The following is a 13,899-nucleotide window of genomic DNA, read 5'->3' as shown; positions in this document are numbered from 1 at the left end:
ATAAATAGTGTTTGCCACTCTATACTTACACCATGGCAATAATGACAAAGCCTATGGATAAATGATGCTGCCTGGGCTGTGATAAACTTGGCAAGTTTATTCATGAAGCATCACCCAGGACTCCGAGAGCAGCACTACATATATGACACCTGCTGCCTCCCCACTGCAAGGCCCCTCTCTTGGGAAGTGTGAATCGAAGTCACTTCTGAGCCCAGATGCTGAATGTAAAGAGCACAGATATTCTATTTCAGTAGCTTCAAATATCACAGCAAAGTAATAACAGGGCCTGAAACACAGCCAGTCAGAAATCAAGATGCTCTGTGCTCTGGAAATAGCATTTTTACACCAAAGGAGCCTGTAATAGAAATGGAGCTGATGGAGAATAATGGGATGAGAACAGACTGGTCATGCACAAAAAAATACCACCCTGATGCTGGGCATAGGTGAGGGCCCAAAGGCTTAGTCAGGGAACAGTCTCAGATTTTAATCAGGGCACCCATCCAAAACTGCATTTGGGGTTTGCCTTCTGAAGCATGGCAAGGGAAAAGCAGTCCTGAAAGCATCCATTTATTTTGTGTGGCTGAGGGCTGGAAGGAGGACAATAATGCGGTAAAACCAAAAATAAGATGTTTCTATTTATTTGGTTGTGGCTCAGTCATCCCCACACTCATAAATATACATGGCCAACACTTGCACTGCCTGGTTCTCACAGTCACCAGCTGGGGAGGAATATGGTGTGTTGGTCTGCTGAGCCCTTACCCTTCCCATTGGCATGTTGAGTTCTTGCAGCCTCCTAAAGCTAATATGTTCTCATAATAAGTATTATTGACTGAAATACACTTCTTGTTTCAATCAGAATATTTCCATCTGGACTACTTATCCTTTCATAGCAGTAAATTCAAAGAATTGACTAAGACATATACTGGAACTATTTCCAGTTTGTTTTCAGTCTTTGTTGAAATATTTGGGTTTTTTCATTCTTCTTCATGTATTACTTTTGTTTACATCTCTCAAAATCCATATAATCCTCCAGAAGGCATTTCTTCCCTTTTTTCCCTTCCAGAGAAAAAATAATGGGTCTGTACCTTTATTACATTTGCCATTACCAGCTGTGGCTAAATGACTCCTCTTGATACACAGCAGCTAAAAATCTGCCTCTCTAAATATATTGATATAAAAGCACCGTTGGTGGAATTAAAGCCTTTTGTCATAATGGAGTAGCAAATTGTGCTCCATTCCAAAGGTTAGATTATCCTCACAACTCATGGGGGGAGCAATCCCTGGTAAAGCAAATCCTAGGGCATCCTGACAGAGACAAGCTGATCACTTATCTGAGAATCACCTAAATCCCCCCTTTGCTTTTGTAGTAGCACAGAACATGGATGCTCACAGAGCCCTCATAGCTCCTTTTGGGAGCATGCATTAGGGCTGGAAATGTGCTGCCCTAAGGATTGCTTCCATCTGATAAGAAGTCTGGACAAGAGCTCAAGCAGTCAGAACAGCCTCTCATGTATATTGACCTAGGAAGTGGTGGCCATAACAGGGGCAAACTTAAGCAAAAATATTTCTTGGTTAATGTGTTGCCAATGCGCTTAGAGCAGGATGTTGAGGAAAGGAAACCGGAGGGCTTTTAAATAACAAAATCAGCTTGGGGGAGGACTGATTTATCTAATCCTTGCTCTCTGTATCTGGGTCACTTTAAATAATCTGATGATTAAAAGGTAGCTCCTCCTCCTTTCATGAGGGCCCCTATACAAAACAGTGGTCAAAACATAACTGGACTAATGGGGAACACATCCCCTTGTAAACTCAGTGGCAGGAATTTTAACATTGAAGAGTATCACCTCTTTCTTAGGTGTCTCCAAGGTGTGACAGTTCCCTTACCACTCCCAAACAGGAGCAGATTGTATTTCCTCATTTTGCCTTCTACTTTTCAGCTTTGTACCTCAATCACTCGGCATTTGTCAAAGTGCCTCATCCTGGCAATGTCAGGATGTACCCATTCCCTAAGGAAGGCATGGTCAGGACAGCTCAGCATCACTGCTGCAGGGACAATCTACAGGTACACTCAGTTATGAGGATTGCTGCAGTCAGGCTATCAGCACATTTGGAAGGATGTTTTCCACTGTTTGGACATCTCTGATGTCTCTACATGAGTCAGATGGTCCAGGATGACTTAAAGAGAAAGCAACAGGAACAAAGAGTAATTTGTCAAAGGAAAGGGTTGGACTGACTAAATCTGGTGATATTTCTTCCACCTGGAAAAAATTCAAGAACTCATGTAAGAATTCCTAATACCTTGAAATGTAATCTCATTTAGAGGAAGAGCACAAAAAATAGTTACTTTTCTAATGCACAAGCAACAACTAGTACTAGGTTTGGGGGAAAGAGATGATGCAGCTGTGGAAGAAGGGCAACACTGGGCTCAGTGAAGTTGTATGATGGGGGCACGAGTGTGGGTGGATGTGACAGAAGTGAGTGGCCAATTCCACTTCCATGGGTCTGCCGGATAGAACATTCTGATACTCCCTGAAGACTTTGCCTGAATGTCCCACTGAAATTCCTAAGTACCTAGAGGATCACCCACCCAAGTGAATACATAGTTCAGCATGTATGGCATCAATCATCAATCCATGGGATAGACCCTGATCTGTTGCTCAAGGAAACACAAAGCTCAAAGGAACAGCCTGGAATACCCCAGTGAATTCATTACCTACTGTGTTTTCTCCTTCACACCATCCCTGTATTATCAACAAGTGCAGCCTGGTCAGATCTACACAGGACCAAAATAATGGTCAAATCAATGAGAGAAATTGCAAAAATCGAATTTTCACCCGATGATACCCATCTAGCTCTGCTCACTGAACTATGTGTGGAGTCAACCACAGGGGCTTATAGATACTCATGATAAAAATATATTTACTATTTAATATTTGTAGCAAAAGGCACTTCTAACTGAGCCAAAAAAATTCCACTCTTGTCCAGTTCTAGGTGGAAATATGCCAGCAAAGAGCAGCATCTTGTAGATCTTTGGCCATTGTGGCCCTTGTCCCAGCCTTTGCCTGAAACATGCTCCAGAAAGATGTGAGCTCTCAAATGGCACGCATGCAACTGGAAGTGGAGTCACTCAATTAGTAATCACTGTGCAATTAGGCTTTGCATCAAAATAGAAATTACTTCTCTAAAAATAGCAGTGATGACATGTTAGCTCAAAAGGAACAGAGTTTTTAAAAGAGGAAGATGAACAAAATAACATCTCTGAAGGCCAACATAAAGCTGAAGGGCAAAGCAAAGTAATCTAATAGAAACCCAAAATCTATAAAATCAGAGCCCAGAATGCTTAACAGTCTCAGATAGCACAGATGGGGTTTGTAAACCCAGTGGTTTCAGTGGGTTTAATAGCATTTCCTGAGATAATTCTGTTATTTTGCTGTTGCAAGGAACTGGAAAATGAGTGTGGTGTTTCAGATGTCATTGCTTGTAAGTTTTGATGAAGGCCAGTGTCTTTATGCCATTTAATCGAGAAAACTAAAGAAAAAACAACAAACTGAACAAGCTTAAGTCACAACTACTCCTTTACCTACCTGTTCACCTTCAAAGAAGAAATTCTGCCACTATGGGAAATAGTCATCACTGAAAATGAGAATGGCTTTAACAGATACTGAATTCTTTAAAGAGAAAGTGATGCTGCAACCAGAGTAACTCTGCTGGCACTAAATCACTACCAGCAAAGGGCATTTCACAGGGGCCTAAAAACTACAAAGTGTGAAATAACAGAGATACTAAGGAGAAGATGCAGGATACCCTCAATAGCAACAACTGCTGCTAAAAGATTTGAGGGTGCTAACAGGGCACCTATTTTTAAAAATGGAATTGAGGGAAAATGTAAAAATTAGAAGTTGAGCATTTCAGTTATAATTTCTCACTTTTGTGTTCTATTTTACCTATAATGTGTATTTTTGTTCATTTCTCACTTTCTCAATTGAGCTCTTTCCTGATATATTTTTCTTCACCTTTTTTATCAGTGACATCTTTTCAGACAAGAAAACTCAAGTTTTTGAGAACTCAAACACATTCTGTTCATTCTTTTTCATTTTTTCCTAACTTCATATTTTTCTTTTTTGACCAGTTGTAGTTTGAACCTTGCTTCATCTGTTATCAAACCACATGTCTATTCTTTATTAATTTCAGAGTTTCTGGTTTTTTTTCTCTGTAACTTTTATTTCCTATGCCATGTTATTCTTGACACATCAATGCAACCTTGAGCAGAAAGTCAGCATTCATCAGCTTCATTCCATTCATGAAGCATTAAAAAGTTACTTTGTAATTACGGGACACCTTCCACTGGAATGTTTCCCTTGAAAGTGGCAACAAGAGCCTCTGAGTATCTGCCTGAAGCAGCTTTTATCCATGTTATCCATCTCTTCTGGAAAAGCACAGCAAGGCAGAGAGACACAACCCAAAGGCCCAAAGCTGGATGACACCACATTAAGGACTCCTGCTCCCAGTCAAGTCAACAGGACTTGTTTAATTAAGACAGCAAGGCACAAAGGCAGGACATCTGTAAGCCAGCAGTTCCAATCCATCCTGTCTGGAGGAAACCAGTGAGCAGTAATGGGGAAAATGTCCTCCATCAGATTAATTCCATTAAGTCAAGTAGCAAATGCCTGCTAATAGCTCTGAGTACCTTACACAAAGTGCTAACAATAAATGTCTTCAAAACTAGAATACTACAAAAAGTAATATCCACGAACACATATTCCAGTTCTAACTGGATTTTCTTTTTTTTTTTTTTTAATTTAGAAAACTTCATTTATTTTTTCAGCATAAGGAAAAGCTTTTTCGGAAGACTTTTTCGACTTTTTGAGGAATAGTGCTTCATGACAGTATTATTTTTAACAATTATTTCTCTTACCATGCTCAAAACATTAAAGACTTTTTCTTCTAATACACATAAAAACGTTGATAAATATATGAAGAAATCACCCAGCTTGTTCATTATGAAAGGAGTTTGCTAAATTTTTGAACAAAGGAACTACATTTCTCATCTTTAATGGGAACAGAGCATGGGGAGCAACTGACCATCAGCTGTCCTGAGAGAGTTGTTCCATCATTTTGGGGCAAAAAGCATAATAAACAAAATATTTTTAAAATCTTGGAGTCAGGCAACTTTAAGGATTTTTCAGTTTCTTTCTCTTGTTTTAAAAGGAATAGACAAACATTCATTCTGTAAAGCAGTTTATTCATCTCCTGCTCTCCACTTACCTTACCCTGTCCATGGTGAATTTGTAACACCAAACAAGAGGAAACGCTCCAGGTCCCAGTTTCCCAGGTCTGGGCAAGCAAGATGTGGAGCTAGTGCTAGGAAATTTTTTTTTTTGAGGATGTCACCAGCCAAGTGCTTCACAAAGATGCAGTTTCTTTATCACCTATACCACCTGTTCAGCCCCTTATAGCTACAGACAGTTGCTATAATTAAGGCAGCATTTATGAACATTGATCAAATTATTCATTTGATAAATGGTTCTTAATCCTAAACAAAGGAAATCATAGGTAAGGGACAGCACCCTGGCCTCTGGAGTGTTTTAGAACACCAGACAAGTTTCATGTCAGCGCAAATAACAGGGCAGTTTTTACAGTTGGTTTTCCTGTCAGGACAAGAGGATTTTCCCAAGTTCAAACGTACATCACAAACTTTTGATTGAAATTCTCTCTGATATGGAAGGAATTCAGAAGCCTCGAGTAAGTTATCCGCAAACTTTTAGCCAAAAAGTAGCCATAAAAAGCAATTGTAAAAATCAAGCCCTTGAGAAATTATTTTCTTTGTTACTGCTCACCAAATTCCACTCAAATATTTATACCCTTTGGAATCTTTTAGTAATTCCTAGCTTTCTTCCAGAAATTGTTTCAGAAATTTTTCTATCACCAACCACAGGAATTCCTGTATCACACAATGAGAACATAATGACTTCAATTCAATATTTACTTTTATTCTACTTATGAGAGAATGCCTCATTTTCCTTGATTTGTCAGGCTTGGATGTTTAGAAGCAGTGTCTAATATCTCAGATCTTACAAGAGCTCACCAAATAACTTTCAGAAGTGAGAAGGGAAAAGAGCATCATACCTGAGATTGTGCATTGATATTGGCTCCCTCCTTCACCAAAACTTTGACAACTTCAGCTTGTCCTGCTAAGGATGCAATGTGCAGGGCTGTATTCCCTTTCTGTTAGAGGAAGGGGGAAAATGCAAGTTATAATTACCCTTTTTCAGGAATCATTTCAATCAGCAGGGTTTTTTAATAGCATTCATGTGCATGTGCCTGGTTGTGGAAAGGCTAAAGGGAAAATAATTTATCCCACTGGTGTTTTTTCAATTGTGCCCACAGGTAAAAGACACTGGATATTATAAAGTCAATTACTGTTTTTCACAGATTTGAAAAAATCTACTGCTTGGAACTATACTAATTCTCCTTAAAATAAGGAGGACATGTCACTGGAAATAATGAAAACCTGACATTGCTTAAAACTTCTAATGCTTTCCCTGTATTACACCACAAATTATATTTTCCTCTTAATTTACTACCAATGAGCTTCAGCAAAGCTGACTCCCAGGCCATAACAGAAATAACAGTTTAAATATCCGTGCAGTATTTACATTATTCTCTTATTTTGTACTTTTTGGGGTTTTGTCTGTATTTTCCATATGTATTGGATAAACTTAGAGACGTGCATCATTACCTTAGTGGCAGAATCCACAGCCGAGCCTCTTTCCAGCAATTCCTGTACCAGTCCCACGTGGCCTTCCTTGGCTGCCAGGTGCAGAGCATTGAGTCCATTCTGTAAGCACAAGGGCCAGATCCATTACAAATATCAGATACACATTCCTACCTCGCCCCGGGATCAGGAGAAGCTTAGGAGCTGGAATGCTATTACATCTCTTAGCTGACTGTCTGCATACGTCAGATACTTTGGACACGGCTATTTAAGCTGAGGCTCTGTGGGACAAACTTCACCCATAACATTTTTCTCATAGTAACAAATACATCAAACCAAACTACATTTTGTGAGTATCCAAAAAAGATTGCTTATTTTCTAATAACTTCTCATTACCACAGACTACGACCTTGGGCATCTCCATGGAGCCCAGTATTTCAAACCTTGAGTGTTTTTCTGCCTCACTTTGCTGTAACCTTATCCAGCCCGGCTGAGATTTTATCAATACTGAGAAATCACAGGACTTAGCCGAATTTACACGGGATGTGTCTACTCAGAGTTACTCCATGCTGATGTAACCACCCTGAATCTTGCTATCTCCTCTGGGATAACTGGTATCAAATGGAAACCCACAAGCACAAATAGGCCAAAATGGCTGTTGATCACTTTGACTTGCAAACTGATCCTTGATCTGGCACTTCGCTCATATCTGATGAGTAAGTCTTCACTAAACTTCAAGGTTTTCTAATCTCAAAAAGGAAAAGAAAATTAATTAAATAAATGTGAGGATTATTGAAAAGGTAACCAACGAAAGTCAGCATCTAAATCCTCTCCCCATTAAACAGGAACAGGATACTGTATCTCATAAATTCCTGCCATGGAAACTTGATCTCCTTCTTCCTAGTATCCCCCTTCCACCCAAGGAAAAAAATTAAATTACAGACTATTGTAGCTGAATTTCCAGCCTGTTTTTCACAATCCTAAGGTGTTTTTCATGCTACATCAGGCAGGTGACAGCAACAAATACTGCCATTCCCTCCAGCATTCTTCTGGTTTCCATATTGCAGGCATCAGGATCAATACTCAGGTGTTTGAGTAACCAGCAGCAAATTCAGCACTGTGGAATTTTTATCACTTTGCTTGTCTCTGAGCAGTTCAGAGTCATTTCAGTTGTGAAATAAACAGGCAACATTCTGGCTTTTATTTGTCCATTCACAGAGGCAGCTGGATCCTGTAATTTCCAGTGGGATTTCAAAGCACTTAGCACTTCACAGGAGGTATTTGATGGGAGTTTGTCCAATGGCTTCAGACACAGCAATGCAAACACATTTCAGCACTAACTCCATTTGATTCTGCATCCATGTGAACAGCACAGGCAGATTTTGTGGTCAAATTCAGAAGTGGAAATAGGAGAAAAGCAAAGGAACTAAAGGAAGGCCATGGTCACAGGCTGCCAAAAGCAGAGGAACACCCTTCTGCAGCCTGGTAGTCAGGAAATGTTCATGAGAAATGTGGTTTCAAACCCCATTACGTGGGAAAAGCTACAGCAGCCAGAACACGCTTATTCCAGAGGAAACACTCTTACTATGGAGCTGCAGAGCCCAGGGATAGCGGTAGTGCCATGCCCTGGTCAAGGATAAATCCTTAGCCAAAAATATGTAGTGAGGTTGACCATAATCACCAGGATGAGGAATACTGTCTGTGTCAGGGAATATTTTGCAGGCCGAACACGTTTCAGAAAACTCTGGTCTTTCTTGGTTTTTAATCTCAGCTGAGTATCAACTAACCATAATTACTACCTACAGTGGCTGAGAGCTTCAAGCTAGTATTTTGTGGGAAAACACAGTGTTCTCCTCACTGTTTAAGAACAAAGACCTGTTCTGTATCTGATCTCGCAGATTCTCTCATCAGCACTTTCCATGGGAAGCTGAAGGGCAGCTTGTCCTCCTCACAGCGTACACAGCTGATGTATTGCTGCAACATGTCATTAAACTTCTTCGCTCTTTAGGAACAAACAGCAGAGAAACTGCAAAATTCATGGCCCATAAATGCTTCTGAATACAAAAGGATGAGGATAAGCCTCTGTTTTAGTTTACTGTGTGCCAAAATATGGAGAGAGCAAGGCTCGTCTCAGTGTTAAATCTCTGAAAATACTTGTATTCCTACCTCTGAGCCACATATCTGTTGATGTCATGTTAAGCACCTGAAAGTTGATATTGCTACATCCATTGAGTTTCTTCACAACACAGGACTTGTTTTTAATGCATTAAAACATGAGCAAAAAGAATAGTTGAGGTCCAGTAAAAAGCTTACAGGAACAAACTCTTGCTTAAAAATAGGACTATAGACATTCAAATTCCGTAATTCCTTAAATAAAGCAATCTGGGGTAAGCAGTAGCAAGCCCTGCACTTTAAATGCTGAGGCCCAGCACAACCAAAGCCTTAAAGCAACTTTTGTTCTCTTTCTCCCTGATCAGAACCAACGCTGCAATTATTTCCCAGCCCACGTGGCTGATCCCTGCTACTTCTAATGATGGAATCTCAGATTTAATCAATGCAACTCCTCCGTTCCTGTCAACTGGATTTTTGTAGTTCAGAACAACAAAGGTTTCTGACATGTCCCTTTTTGCTCTCCCCTGCCCACCAAAAAGTTGGGGAGGGTGAAATTAGTTGTCTGCTAAGCAAAACTGAGCCACATAAGGACAAAGCCTGCATATGCCATAACTGCCATTCTTTTGGAGACTCCTTGGTGATATTAACTCCCATAAAATAACCTAATACTAAGCCTTCCAAGCTGGTGGTTCTTTATAAGTGTTTCCTCCCTGCAGTGCCTGATTCCCTCAATTTCCTTTCTCCTCTACCACCAAGGCAGAGACGTCAATTCTCTCTGTCCCATGGAGTGCTACAAATGTGCATGTACCACTAACTGCTCACAGCACTTCCTGTAGTGCCACCCGTGGTATTTTCACTGCACTGGAAAACTCCAGGGGTTTCTTGGACATCCTAAAAATCACCAGCCTACACTTATTCCCCATATGACAGACACTGACACTGCTCTTGTCTGGAAATCACCCAGAAAAATTCCCTGCTACCTCTGCCTTTTTATTCAGTTGCCTCACAGAGCAGTCCTCATTCAATGGAACCTCTTTCATCACTGCCTGGTTCAGTATCAATCCTGCTGTGCCATTTATTCCTTCTGGGACATCACCCAGATCCCATAGCTTCTCCCATTCCCACCTAACCCTATTGTGCCAAAGCCAATTGACACCATGGAAAGCTATGTCTTGGCAGTGCATCAGATCAACCTGTAGTTCACAGGACATTCTAAATCAGCCAAATCAGTGCTCTGTGGGCTTTTACACCCTTCCCTCTAAGCTCAGCTCTAACTGACAGGTACAGACAATAACCTGGCAGTCCTAGAAAGCTCAAGTCACCTTCTGCTGGTGAGAATTAGTGAGAATGACAAAGAACTTGAAACATAGAAATGGGGCAAAGAAAGTGTTTGAAGGAAGTGGGGAAAAGGTTCTATGATAACAGCCCAATTGCAAAGCATAACTTCAAAACACAATGAAAATTAAAAAGCTTTTGTGATTAACGCTGTATGGCGGCAGTAACTCCTTTTACCAGCAGAAGCAGAAACTAGAAAGAAGTCTTTGTTAAACTCAAATACTTTTCTCTCTTTAATAGATGGCTCTGCAAAGTCTCTCCTCTGAATAAATCTCTCAGGGAAGTAAAATGTGCATGTGGCAACCTCTTTTCAAGAGAGATTTGGGAAAGGGTACATTAGAGAGCTGGGCATGGCTTTCTGAAGTCCAAATGTTTGTTGAAGTTCTTCCTAAAAATATCACAAAGAAATTAAGTGGACAGTGGGAAAAAAAAAAAGAAAAACATAATCAGGTTATGAAAATTCTCCCTTTATGTTGCTTTATAGTCTAGGAAGTCAAGAAACTGAATTAACCTAGAGAGTGACATCAAATGTGGTCCTGCTGACCTCATTATGCTGCAGTGTTCCTTCAGACCATAACTGGCACTGCTGGGAGAGGCAGTGCCTTTCCACTTGGAAGGAGGGAGGGAGGGAGTAATTAACAGCTGTGCTCTGCCTCTCTGTCACCGAAGGAATAGAGACCAGCTGAATTAAAAGGAAGCCAACAAAACGAGAGCAAAAGGCAAACTGACAGAGATTCAAAAAGCCTTGGAGCTGGAGGCCCCCAGACCAACCTCATAGTTGAACCCTGATCTGTTCAAGGCATTAGACTTCACAGAGGAGCACAGAAGACTTGCTCAAAGCAAATGCCAATGCCCATCACATTTTTCCTTCCAAGACATCACCCTGAAAACTGACAGGTCTCCCAAGACAAGATGGAGAAATGTTACTTTATGTTGCCTTTGGATCCCCAATTCAGTTTCAAAAATCAGCAGGCAGCTGATGAACTCAGAATAGTCAGAGTTTGGGGTCTAACTTCTGCTGGAACCTTGGGCTGCACAAATGCGCAGTGTAACATTTGTTTTGCTAAGCAACATTTTGAACAAGATGCAGTAGCAAGTAGCTTTCCCTTGCTACGTTAACTAGAAACAGTAACCACATTCTAAAAAACTACATTTGTAGCATAGGAAAGCAGCTTTAAAGGAAACATATTTACAATTGCTATTGGTTATACATCCTATTAAATCCAGGAATTGGATGTTTTTAAGGGACCCCCCATAAAACTGGGGAATTTTGTCCCCTAACATTTTTAACTCACTTCTGAAACAAACAGAATTGATTTATGATTTTCAGAAGAGATGACAGTGCTTGAATTCAGATTAAAGTAGGCAATACTATAATAGGTGAACTTGTTATGATGGTAGCATTCAACAAAGCATATAACTATATAATTGTTTTATTAACTACTCTGTGTTCAGTATATCCAGAAACATTAAGCTCCATCATATGTTGGCAACAGTTACACTGGGAAAATACTTTGATTATCTATAAAGATATATCACTCTGAAAACTCAGGATGTGAGAAAAAAACATTGAAACTGAAGAAAATCTCCTGGTGTTCTCTCCATTCAGGAAAGCTTATATTTAACATTATGTATGGTTTTCTCATATGAGATCTAATCTAAAAATAGCATTTTACTGAGGAAAAATACCCTGCATATACAAAGCTCCATTTTTAAAAGAGCCTTGAGATATCTCACTGTTAAAAATAAAACACACCCCTGCACTTTGCACAGACTGTGTTTGTTTCTCCCCTTAGACAGCTGGAACACAATGACATGGACACCCCTGCCAAACCCTGAGGAGGAGACAAAGGAGGAGGAATAACTTGAAGGCTGCCATGGCTTACTCAATATTCCCTGACCTCTAGCAGAGGGAGTCTGCTCCCACTCCCAATAAAATTTACAATACACCAGTGATGCTTAATCACTGGAAGCACTGAGGATCTTGGTTACAAAAACCTCTGTAAGCAATTTTATATGGTACCAGAACTGGAGTCTGCCAGAAGCTGAAGTGCTTGGTCATGCTCAGTGGATGGTGAAAGCTTTGATCTCCCCTACATGGAGCTTGCTCACCAGCTGCAGGTGGGAAGCACTTTCCACAGAGGATAAATCTGCAGCAACTTTTGCCATATTCCTCCCATAGCCACCAGGAGAATATGAACACTGGGAAAAAAGCCTTGTAATGTTCCTAAGTAATTATCATATTAACTGTGCTCTGTCCTGGGGGTGAATCTGTTTGTTAATATTGGTGCTTATAACAAAGATGGAGAACTTGCAGGATCTATTTGAACACAAGAACTTGAGTCTAGCTTTACTCTCTCCTAAGTGAGAAACTTGAAGTTTGCCAGGTCACATCCCATAAAATTCATGAAGTTTTCCTTGACAGTAAGTGTTTTAAAGGAAACTTTCTCCTAGACAGTAAGACAAGAACATTCCTGTATGTTTTTAACAAGCAGAACATGAAAAGCCCCAGCTCTTATCCTCCTCATCATTAAATTCCTTGGCACAGCCAACAGATCTGCTCTCACTCCTGTGCCCCAGCTTCCATTTGACACATGCCTTCTTTAATCATCTGCAGCTTTCCTTCAGCAGGGAACGTGATAGCACCAAACATTTTAGATTATTTCACTCCTGATTTCCCCAGTTAGTCTTTTTTTCTTCCCCCCCCCCGCCCCCCCCCCCCCCCCCCCCCCCCAAAAAAAAAAAAAGAAATAGTGGTCACATTTCTGGGATTTTACTTCCAAATGGCTTAACCACTGTCCAGTTAGTGGTTACTCTGATCAAATCTGGCTAAGAGTTAGGGGAAACCCGGGCACCATAAAGCCTGAGCTGTCAAATTCCCCATCAAAGAAACTGCAGTGGTTTCACTAGAAAGCCAAGACACTTCCCAGAACTGATGCAGACACTTACTTGCATATTTAAGTCACAGTTAGAGTCTTATTAAACTTGATGGTTCTAGTCACTTAAATAAATGCTGCAAATGCAGGTCCCTAAGCTATGAAGCCAAAGTAACCGGATTTATATGACAGAGCTACAAAAGAGCCAAGCCAAAACATTGTGTCACATTACAGTCACATCAATGGTGAAACTTTAACAGTGTACTTTTACAGCAGTTATAACTTTCTTGAAAGAAGAGACAGCATGTTAAGCACAACATTTAAGTATCTTTTATGTTATGCTGTAGATATTATTGACCAGTGATAACAACACATTTAGTTTTGTGAAACAAGGTGAAACCCCATGGCTACCCCTTTAGCCATCTGAGAGTACCCAGAACTGCACTGCCAGTGCAGGTGATTGCCAAGATTTTAATCTGCTTGGGCACGAATTATCTGGGCAGCTACAACTACATCGACTCAAGTGCTTACCTACTCCCTGAGACCTCACAAAAACAACAGGGGAAGCCTCTGACTCCCACACCTGAGCTCTCAGGGGATCAGGAGCTTCACGTGGGACGGCTAAGGAAAATCCATGGGCTGAGCACGTCACATTCAGCAGGATAAAGAGATAAATCACATCTCTACAGTGCCCACGTTTCTTACAATTCACTCTTGCAAGCTTGTGTCCATGAAATATCTTACCTGATTACAGGTGTTAATGTCTATTCCACTTTTCAGGTATTCCACTACTTTGTCCAAATTGCCTGCTCTGGCAGCTCGGAGAAAGCTTGCATTGCTGTCAGACTGTAAAAAGAGAAG

General features: G+C 40.5%; 1 protein-coding gene across 38 annotated transcripts in view; it reads right to left on the bottom strand.

Moving 5' to 3' along the window:
* ANK2 (ankyrin 2) overlaps positions 1-13,899 on the bottom strand; it is a 277,485-nt gene that overhangs the window by 103,669 nt on the left and 159,917 nt on the right. For all 38 annotated transcript variants that reach the window (XM_071431333.1, XM_071431335.1, XM_071431336.1 and 35 more), the window contains 3 exons: positions 13,783-13,884; positions 6,740-6,838; positions 6,127-6,225 (listed from right to left, as the gene is read on the bottom strand). In XM_071431333.1, coding sequence (XP_071287434.1) covers positions 6,127-6,225; positions 6,740-6,838; positions 13,783-13,884 — 300 coding nt within the window. The remainder of the gene's footprint in view (positions 1-6,126; positions 6,226-6,739; positions 6,839-13,782; positions 13,885-13,899) is intronic.

Source organism: Agelaius tricolor, unplaced genomic scaffold, assembly GCF_023055355.1.
Source record: "Agelaius tricolor isolate 1412-34295 unplaced genomic scaffold, bAgeTri1.0.p SCAF_8, whole genome shotgun sequence".
Classification (NCBI taxonomy): domain Eukaryota; kingdom Metazoa; phylum Chordata; class Aves; order Passeriformes; family Icteridae; genus Agelaius; species Agelaius tricolor.
Note: the sequence above shows the minus strand (reverse complement) of the source record. Positions and strands in the feature narration are given on the sequence as shown.